Raw genomic sequence first — 10511 nt, forward strand, 5'->3', positions numbered from 1 at the left:
TCCTTCCATCTGGAGTTCAGGGCTAGCTTGGCCCAGGTGGAAACCCGTCTCAAGGAAACAAGAACTAGATGTGCATGTCCACCTCTGCCAAGCACGTAGGAAGAATTAGCTCTCACCACACACATGGTCTTCGTCGGGGTGTGTGTGTGTGTGGGGGGGGGGTGATGTTTCTTGTAATGCTGAGATCAAACACACATTAGAGCAAGTGTAGTGCTCTGCTAAACGAGCTACAGTCCCCCCCCCGCCCCCCTAGTTCCGTCTTTTCTTTTTTTTTTTCTTCCAGACACACTCTCTCTATAGTCCTGGCTGTCCTGTAGCTCCCTGTATAGACCAAGCTGGCTTCACACTCACAGAGCTCCACCTGCCTTTGCCTCTGGAGTGCTGGGATGAAAGATATGTGCCACCAAGCCCAGCTTCCTAAGTCTTGAAATGTTATCTAAACACGTAGACTTCCAAAATGTACGTCCCAGCCTGGAATCCGCATTCAGGCTCAAGGCCTATTCAACGGGGGTACAACTCAGTGGTAGTGTGTTTGCCTCGCACGCACAAGGCCCTAGATTTGATTCCCGCACTGCACACATCTAAGGGCTGTCAGGAGCCATTTCCCCCAAAAATCATTACAGGAACCATCACCCTGAGGAGTTTGCAAAGAGCTCCACACCCTAACAAATGTTTTATTGACAGAGCCTACCCCACACCCAATTATCTGTTAATAGAGAGCTATCTGTAGCGGAACCCGCCCCACACTCCAATTATCTGTTAATAGAGAGCTATCTGTTAGCGGAACCCTCCCCACACTCCAATTATCTCGAGAACTAGGAGTGTCAACTTGCAACTTCCTGCCCGAGGAATCGTGACCTGACCAATCGTAACCTCCTGGCCAAGGACCTCGCGATGGGCTGGAACCACCGCTGCCAGATTCCTTCCTGCCCATGCCCCTGCCCCCCAAATTCCTCATCCTATATAAGCTGTAACCATGACTCTAGTAAACGGAGGCTTCGACAAACCTAGCTTGGCCTCCTTCTTCTCTCCCGCCATATCTTCCAGATAGCGCCTCTCCAGGACCCTGGAATTACTTACTGACCTGCCAGGCGGGTTACAACCCTAGACTGAGTGACCCGCCAAGGCAGTCTACAAAGGGCCTCTTTCACATCTCAAAAACTGACACCCTGATCTCACCAAGACCTCGCCCTCGCTCTGCATCTCCTACGTCAGTCAGCCTGTGGCAGGTCTACTTCGCCAAGAGATTGAGCCCAAACCTAGAGCCTCCCCACCTTCTACTGAACCCCACATAGGCAAGCCTGCCAGAACTTCCTTCATGGAATGGTCGCTCCTCCCAAGAATCCTGCCACCTTGATCCCCTCTATAGCACCATGTTGATTCAATCATCATCAGGACCAACACAGCTACCTCCATCTGACCGGTCCCCTTTGCCTCTTGAAGAGTTCATTCAACATAGCAGCTGACCAATCGTGTCCCACCTCTGTTCAGGCCCCTCTGTGGTTCCCCGTTTCTTCTCACAAGAGAAGGTATCCTCCAGACAGTATCCTCCAGGGTGCTTAGTGAACATGCTGGTTTCTTTACTTATCTATTGTCATTCATCACCTTGCCCTCTAAATGTCACATACGCCGAGGCCCAACGTATGCATGGTTCTTAACAGATGCCTATTAATATTGGATGAACTGATATTGTCAATATCATCACTGCCCCCAACTTTAATATTCTGCATGTCAGCAATTACTCCACGGCCTGGCTCCTTCAGTCAGGCGTGGGTGCCTCCCTGACTTCTCCCTCCTTTTTAGTTCCACAGTTAGCTAACTACCCGGATCCAGAGCCATCCTGTCTGGGCCTAATTTCTATCTTTCCCCGGACCCTAACTCACAGTATACCTCCTTCATACTAAGCCTGATCTAGCCATGTCCTCCCCTGTCCCTGCTCACACCTGCCATGACTCCCTGCTGCTGTGTGCTCCCTGGTCACTATCCTTCCTCCATTCTGCTCCCCCCACCCAGATGGACACAAAAACAGCTCTGCTTGGTGTGAGTTTCTAAAGTTCTTCATGGTCTTCCCCAGCCCAGGCCTTTGCTCACACTCTTCCTCTGCCTGTGACTCTTCCCTCCTGACCAGCTTCCAATCTTCAACATCAAAGTTCCCCTGGCCCCCACACCTTGGTCATATACACCCAGAACCAGGGTCTCATGTTTGAAGCATTTGTCATAGATTTCAAATAAATCGCTGATACGTATAATTGTTTGTTCAAATCTGCTTCTCCCCAACGAGAGTAGGCATTAAGATGGTCTGTGCTCCCGGCCCCACGACAGTAGACATTGAATTAATTTGCAATCTATTGACCATATAAACAGCGCACAAACTGCCCCCCCAAAATCCGAGTTTAGTTCGAGAACAAACAGCTTCCCCCCAGTCACTTCCCAACCGCCAAGAACCCCTCCTCCCCATCTTGGGCTCCGGATCTGGGATGGGTTGAAGTGAAAGGTGAAAGCATCCCTTTGCTTTTCCTCTTAAAAAGTGAGAAAACTCAGCAAAAGGATGGTGTCCAAGAAGGAGGGGGTTTGTAAGGGTCCGGGTTTCAAAAAAAAACAAACAAAAAAAAACACAACAACAACAAAGCAAACAGCCAAAGTCCTGAGATTCAGCTTGTGCAGTCCTTCCGCATAGGTACGAGTCTTAGAAAGGTGATGTTGAAGGTTCAGGGCTGCAACCCCAGGCTCCAGCTTCTAAAACCTCAGTTTAGAAGCTAACCTGGGCGAAGCCGGAGGTAAGACGAGAATCCAGTCCCAGCGTTGAGTCTTAGGTCTAAGGAAGGTTCTGTGGGTCAGGTCTGGGAACCTGAATCCGCGGGGCCAGGTTGATCTGCCTTGTCTTGGGAGCGTGGCCCAAGCCCGAGGGGGCGGGGCCTAGCCTGATTCCCTCACGCTGATAGGTGGATGAGGGTGATTTAAGGCGGGACTTTGACCTCAAATGGAGGAATCAGATCCCAAGGGGCTGGGCCTTGTCCTGAGGGGCGTGGTCGTCACCAACAAGAGGCTCCTCCACAAAGCTTTAAACTCCCGTACTTTCGAGGAGCTTAGTCTACGCCATCAAGATCCTGGAGGCGGACCCAGACCCTTGGAGGCGTGGTCTAGGCCTGAGTGGGCGGAGCTTGAACCCCGGGATCCGCCGGGCCCCGCCCGGCACGTTCAGGCTCTCGGAGGCAGAGGCTCCACATTGAGCCAAAGCCCGTTCTCCGTGCGCAGAATGAGCTCCGGCTTCCGCCGCACCTTGTGCGTTCGGTCCACGCTCAGGCGGAAGCGCAGCAGTGTCAGCGCCACGACCACTCGCATCTCTGCCAAGGCGAAGCTCTGCCCAATGCAGTTCCTGCAGGAAGGGTTCAAATGAGAGGCAAGGATCCTTAGGAGTGCAACCCTGGAGTCATAGGTTCAAACCCTACTACTATAGTACATCCTGATGGATGAGCACCCTTATCTGAGCTTCAGTTCCTGTCTCTGTAGAACCGAAGACCGCATCACAGAGCTGTAAGAAATGTGTGAGTCCAAAAACCCCGGCTAACATACAGGAGGGGTACCCTGTCCTCAAGGATGGAATTGCCATCTGATTCCGAACCCTTGGTTTAGCCGAGGGTACAAAGGGACTTGTGTTGCCAGAAATTACCTGTGGGTGAGGCTTGGTCTCTACTTCCGTGGAGCACACCCCTGACCGGACACTGGCCCAGTCCCTCCCATTTGTGGCAACATCTCAGGTCAGTAGAAGCCTTACCTGGGACCTGCTGAGAAAGGTACAAAGGCCAGTGGGGAGCGCTGCTGTGGGATGTCCGGGTCAAAGCGGTAAGGGTTGTACACCTAGTGAGAAATTGCCTGGGTGAGTCTGGGGACTGGCCCAACTGCCTGGTCTGCACCTCAACCTCCGAGGGCCCCTGCAGCTGGAACACCTCAGGGCCATCTGTTCCAACCTACCAACACTACAGTTTCGCTATGCCTATCTCCTGTGGTCAAGCGCCTGCGTCCAGGCTCTTTTCTACCCCAGGGGCCTTTGCACTTGCTTTTTCCTGAGCTTGGAACGGGCTTCTCAGCTCAAACACTATTTCGACTTCAAGGCCTCTCCTAACCCCCTGAGGGAAATGCTTCCATCCCCCCCCCCCCCCCCTGTTTTTACTTTCTTAGAGCGTTTAGCAGTTCCCAAAGTGATCTTATCTATTGGCTTGCTGTCCTGAGGGCAAAGGCGGGTGTCTTTGTAGGTTCTCAGTACTGTTCGCTGAACACAGCCCTGTAGTCGCTCAGCTCAGTGACTGTTGACCTCCTGACAAGGACTGACTGCAGCTGGGGGGGGGGGTCAGTTCCTGCAACCAGCCCTGAGAAGGATCCACGGCCACGGGAGGACAAAGGGAGGAACTTACCTTAGAGTCAGGCCACACTAGGGGGTTGTAGTGTGTCCCATAGATACTGAGCAGGCAGATAATACCTGTAGAGACATTTGGAATCAGTGGGGCCCAAGGGAACCTTTGAGGGCACGCGCGCGCGTGTGCGCGCGTGCGCGCGCGCGCGCGCACACACACACACACACACACACACACTCCTGCTTCTTTCTGCAGTCAGGGAGAGACTACCGCCAGCTACCACCACTTCCTGTCCGTCCTTTTCTGAAAACATTTGCTGCCGTGTCTGTTCTCCCTGCCTCTCTCTAGCAAACCCCATCACCTGACTGTCCTTATAGAACAACTTTTCTGCTCACAGGTATAGCAATGCTCTCTCTACGTGTAGCTCCTCCTTTGGCTCCTCTGCCCTCTGGATGGAGACGGGTGCCTGCACTCGGCCCTCAAGGCCATCCATTCACCACCTGCACCCTGAAGTTCTGCTCCATAAACATACTTATCTTACATCTTGGAGAATGGCTGTCCACATTTCTTCCCTGGATGAGGTCTTCCCTCCATCCTGGGCTTCTCAAGCCAGCCTCTTCCTTTTGCTCATCCTTGATGCCACATGGAGAGGAATGTGTGGAGCCTACTGCAGCTCTCTAGAAACTGGGTGGTACTTCAGTCTGAGCCCCAAGCATCACCCCAAATATAGCTTGGCTCCCAGGGGAGAGATGGCTACTGAATGAACCTAACCTTCTGGGTCAGAATTTTTTTTAAAAAGGCTCAGCAGGTAGAAATGCTTGCTGTGAAATCCTGAGGACCTGGTTTCAAACCTTAGAACTCATGGTGAAAGAAAAGAATTGACTGCTGAAAACTGTCCTGACTTCCATACATGTGCATGTACACACACGCGCACACACATGCAAACACACGCACACACATGCACACACACGTGCACACACACGCACACACATGCACTCACACACACATGCACACACACACGCACACACAAGCACACACACGTGCACACACACACGCACACACACGTGCACACACACGCACACACGTGCACACACACGCGCGCACACACGCACTCACACACACACGCGCACACACACACACAAAGGGTAATAATAATAAAAAGGGAGTAGCAGTAGTAATAATAAAATGAGAATTATTTGTTTTAAAGAAACTAACCCTCTACCATCAGCACCCACCCAGGTCCAGGCCTCTCCACTCTGGCTACAGACACATCTACCTCCTCCACACACACCCAGGTTGCCCTCTGTGCCTGCCAGTAATATCAACTTACTGCAGTCTAGAATCACCTGGAAAAGGGGTCTCAGTGAGGGGCTGCCTCGTTAGACTTGTCTGTAGACATGCCAGTGAGAAGTTTTCCTTTTCAAAATTTATTTTTATTTTATATGTACTTGTATGTATGTATGTGTCTTATGTATGACTTATGTATGAAGGTGCCCACAGAGGCCAGAAGTGAGTGTCAGATACCCTGGCTCTGGAATTACAGGTGGATGTGAACTGCCCAACAAGGTGCTTGGAACCAAAATCAGGTCCTCTACAATAATAGCAAGCCCTTTTATTCTTTTTTATATATTTTTAGGTTTATTTATTTATTTATTGTGTGTATGAGTATTTTACCTGCATGTATGTATGTGTATCACATGCAAGCCTGGTGCCTACAGAGTTAAAAACAGGGTATTGGATCCCCTGGGACTAGAGTTACAGACAGTTGTGAACCACCATATGGGTACTGGGAGCCAGCGCTCTTAAAGCACTGAGCCATGTCTCCAGCCCCCATAAAAGATCTTAACTAGATTACTTATGGTGCGAAGACGCACTGAGTGTGAGTGGTACCATTTCATGGGCTAGGACCTGGACAGAATAAAAAGGAGAGAGCTGAACACTGGCATGCATGGAGTCATTCCTTGCTTTCTGCTTTTGTCTGTGGCTGCAATACCCTAATCCATCTACCATGATAGACTGTAACTGGGAATCATGAACCAAATAAACACTTTACCCCTCAAATCGCTCTTGCCGGGTTATGTATATTGTCACATCGGCAGGAAATGAAACTAAGACACCCACATCACTAGCAACAGACACACAGGCATCGTAGGGGTCCTGCACCCACAGCAGGCATGGCTGGAACCCTGTAAACCAAGCCGGAGCAGGCACCTTTGGGAATGATGCGCCCGTCTGGCAGCTTGATGTCCTCGGTGCATCGGCGAGAGATGAGCGTCACGGGTGGGAACTGGCGGAGGCTCTCCTTGATACACATGGTGGTGAAGGGCAGCTGAGTCAGGTCGTCCCTGAAGAGAAAGGAACTATGACTCCTCCTCGAACACACGCACGCACACACGTGTAATTCCCCGAATACACGCATGCACACACAGGAATGGTTTGCGTAGAACCAATTCAGAGATCTGCCATGGCCCCACAGCTTCTCCAGTCTGCAGTGTCCCAGGCTGGTGACAGGAGTGTGACTGGCCAGGAAGGAAGAAAGAGGTTCTGAAGAGACCCTGCGCCTCTCAATCTGAGGATCTGATTACTCAAGCAATGGAGTCCAGGAAACTGGAATTCCTCCAGGGATCTAATGCCAGGAAAGGGGAAAATGTAAAGGCTCAGCACCCAGGAGGGAGTCTCTCTCCCAGGAAGAGACTTACAGTTTGATCACTTTACAGTACATATGGTAATGAGCCAATCCTGGGTGGAACCACACCTTCACAGGGTTGTTTACACATATATAACCCTGGCCTCTCCTTAAACGCTAACCTCATTTCAGGCCGCAAAAATGGACTTGAGAAAGTAACACTGTTACTCTTTGTCCTCTACCTCCTCCCCTTCCCAATGTGACCACTTTGAATAAATCTCCTTTTTCTGTTTTCCATTAGTAATTTGGCTGCTTTAGTTGAGAATGGCCTATTTGAACCTGGTTTGTTGAAGGCACTGACTGTGACCTCAAGCCTCATAACAAACTCTTAGGATACAAAGTATCTGACCACCAGGCCTTTATTCCAGTTACCTGGGAAGCTGTGCTAGAGAGTGAGTTCAAAGTCAACCCAGGAAACTTAGTTAGTGAGGCCCTGTCCTAAAACAGAACAAAACAAAAACCAGAGGAAGGCAGTGAGAAGGCTCAGTGAGTTAAGCTTGCTTCCAAGCCTGACTATCTGTATTCAGTCCCTGGAGAAGGAGCAAGCCAGCTCCTGCAGGTTGTCGTCCAACATCCACATGTATACAGTAATACACACATGCGTGCACACACGTTAGATAAATAAATAAATGTAATAGAAACAAAAAAGGAAAAGATGACCGAGGATGTTTTCTCAGTGATAGTCCAACTGGTTGGTATATATGAGGTCCTAGGTTCAGACACATTTATCTGACCATCAACCGGTCAGAGCAGTGACGAAAGAAACAGCAAGCAATGGGACTGGCTGCTGGGGCCAGCCCTAACCTAGCATTGATGAATTGTTGTGCAATTACAGAAGGTACCAGAACAGTTGGGAACCTAAGAGCAGGAGCAAGTTACCAGCCTGTATGCATCCTTTGCAGATTTCATCTGTTGTATTTTCTGTTTCATTGCCAATTTCAGAATAGTTTATTGTACTCAGAAATCCAAAATGGACTAGTTATAACTATTAGTTCGTTTTTTAAAAATCAAAACTCTTTCTTTCTTGTGCGTGCGTGCATGCATGTATGTGTGCATTGCTTTGTTTGGGACAAAGTTTTGTTATATAGCTTAAGCTAATCACGATCTTACTGCAATCCTCCTGTCTCAGCCTCCAGGACTAGACTTGTGCACCACCACACCTAACTCTAGCAGGTTAGTTTTGGGTGTATCTGTCACATGTATGCAGATGCCCTTGACAGCCAGAAGAGGGCACCATATCACCTGTACTTGGAATGACAAGCAATGGTGAGCTACTCGGGGCTCGGATTGGAATTCAGGACCCCTTAACCACTGTGCAGTATCTCCAGCCCCAGAGAAGCTTTATGTGGCTGTCGTAAAGTGCACAAGCCAGGCCCAGTGTCTCTCTCTTTACTGTCTATAGATTGAGCTACAGAGCTCTAAGCTCCTTGTCTAGCACCATGTCTGCCTGCATGCTGCCATGCTTCCTGCCATGATGGAAATGGACTAAACTCTGAAACTATAAACAAACCCTAGTCAAATACCTTCCTTTATAACAGTTGCCATAGTCATGGTGTCTCTTTATAGCAATAAAACAATAACTAAAACACCAGCTTTTCTTTTTTTTAGCGTGATTTTCTTTCATGTTCACAAGGCAGCATTTTGCCAACTACGGCATCTCCCAGACCTCTTTTGTTTTTTTTTTGGAAACAGTGACTCATATAGCCCTGGCTGGCCTCAAACACGATTTGTAGACAAGGCTGACCTTGAACTCTTCCTGCTTCAGCCTTTGAAGGCTGGAATGGCCGGTGTGCCACCACGCCTGGCCACAGGGCTCTGCTCTGCATCCCTCAGAGTCAGCTCACACAGCTCAAGACTGTCTTCCTGCTTTCTCTTCTGCACTTCCTCCCTGCAAACATGATCACCCTGGCATGCCGCTGCCCCCAAACTGAAACATCCCTTCCCAGAGAGTAATGTGTCTACAGGCATATTCTCAGGCCACTGGGACCTTCTCGCGCCACTCGTGTTGAGTTGCACCGTGGGACTTGCCTCCTCCACAATGTTTTGGTGCAGGCATAACTTTTTTTTTTTTTTACACTTCTGTAATCTTTGAGAAGAACAAGCCCCAGAGGAACACCGGATCCTAGCAGAATTAAGAGATTCCTGGAAGAAACCTGAATCCAGACAACAGTTTGGAAGTAGCCCCACCCCATACAACGGGGCTCAGTAACCACAAAAAAATCACCTGCGGGTAAAGTGATAACTAAATGCCGGCCACAAGCCATTGAATTTGAGGGATGTTTGCTAGGTGGAGTGGTTCTGAGAACTACGGAAGAAGGGGTAGGCATCACAGTCAGCCCTATGTTACTAGTTGGAATTCTGGAAGCTTAAGGGGCTTGTCTAAGGCCATATAACCCGAAAGTGATAAAGCAGAGACTCCTCCCTTCAATCCTCCTGACCCTCCCAACTGACCAGTCCAGCTCCTCCAGCTCCCGGCCTTTCATGACTTCTTGGATCTCTTTCCGGCACTTCTCCTGGTACTCCGGGTACTTCGCCAGGTTGAACAGTGCCCACGACAGCCCACTAGATGTTGTGTCATGACCTGTGGCAGATAGGTATGGTAAAGCTGCCACCTCCAGGCAGACTACAGTGTCCCCTGGGGTGTTCCCCAAACCGGGAGGACAGCCGCACTTCTCCGCCTAACTCGGCATCCTTACCTTCAAACATGAATGTATCAGCCTCTGCCCGGATGTCCTCATCAGACAATTCCTTTCCCTCTTCATCCTGCAACGGCAGTGGAGGATGCTGAGCCCGCTTTACCCCACTTCCCATATCCTAGAGGTCCCCCAAAGTCAGATCTGGAGGATGCTGAGCCCACTTTACCCCACTTCCCACAACCTAGAAGACCCCCAAAGTAAGACCTACCTCTTTGCATTTGCCTTTTTCTTGCCTTTCTTCCTCTCTTCCTATTTCTATTTTTTACATTTATTTATTTATTGTGTCCACACATTTACTTATTTAGTGTGTGTGTTCACATTTGTGTGGACTTGCGTGCACACACAAACATGCTGCACATGAGAGAATCAGAAGACAACTTGCTGGAATCCTTTCTCCCTTGAACATGTGGATCACAGGGGCTGACTCAGGTCGTCAGTCTTTGTAGCAAGCATCTTTACCTGATGAGCCATATCCTCAGCTCGCCCTTTCTACCCCACCCTCTCTGAGACTCCATATGCAGCCCAGACTTATCTCAAACTTCCTTCCACCTCAGTGGCCCAAGGACCGTGCACTTCTGTGCACCACTGTGCCTGGCTTCCCATCCACCCCTCTCCGAAACTAAACAGGGCATAAATACTCCAAGTAGGGGCTGGAGAGATGGCTCAGTGGTTAAGAGTATTGCCTGCTCTTCCAAAGGTCCTGAGTTCAATTCCCAGCAACCACATGGTGGCTCACAACCATCTGTAAAGAGGTCTGGCGCCCTCTTCTGGCCTTCA

At 49.9% G+C, this 10511-nt stretch overlaps 1 protein-coding gene across 1 annotated transcript in view; it reads right to left on the reverse strand.

Annotated features, from left to right (window-relative positions):
- Positions 1–3198: 3198 nt before the first annotated feature.
- LOC101984023 (cytochrome P450 4F22) overlaps positions 3199–10511 on the reverse strand; it is a 23515-nt gene continuing 16202 nt past the window's right edge. Inside the window, exons 7-12 of the mRNA XM_026786017.1 lie at positions 9735–9801; positions 9490–9619; positions 6564–6697; positions 4413–4477; positions 3776–3858; positions 3199–3376 (exon numbers count right to left, since the gene is read on the reverse strand). Of these exons, the coding sequence (XP_026641818.1) occupies positions 3199–3376; positions 3776–3858; positions 4413–4477; positions 6564–6697; positions 9490–9619; positions 9735–9801 (657 nt within the window). The remainder of the gene's footprint in view (positions 3377–3775; positions 3859–4412; positions 4478–6563; positions 6698–9489; positions 9620–9734; positions 9802–10511) is intronic.

The sequence above is a fragment of the Microtus ochrogaster genome, linkage group LG3, assembly GCF_000317375.1.
Source record: "Microtus ochrogaster isolate Prairie Vole_2 linkage group LG3, MicOch1.0, whole genome shotgun sequence".
Taxonomy (NCBI): domain Eukaryota; kingdom Metazoa; phylum Chordata; class Mammalia; order Rodentia; family Cricetidae; genus Microtus; species Microtus ochrogaster.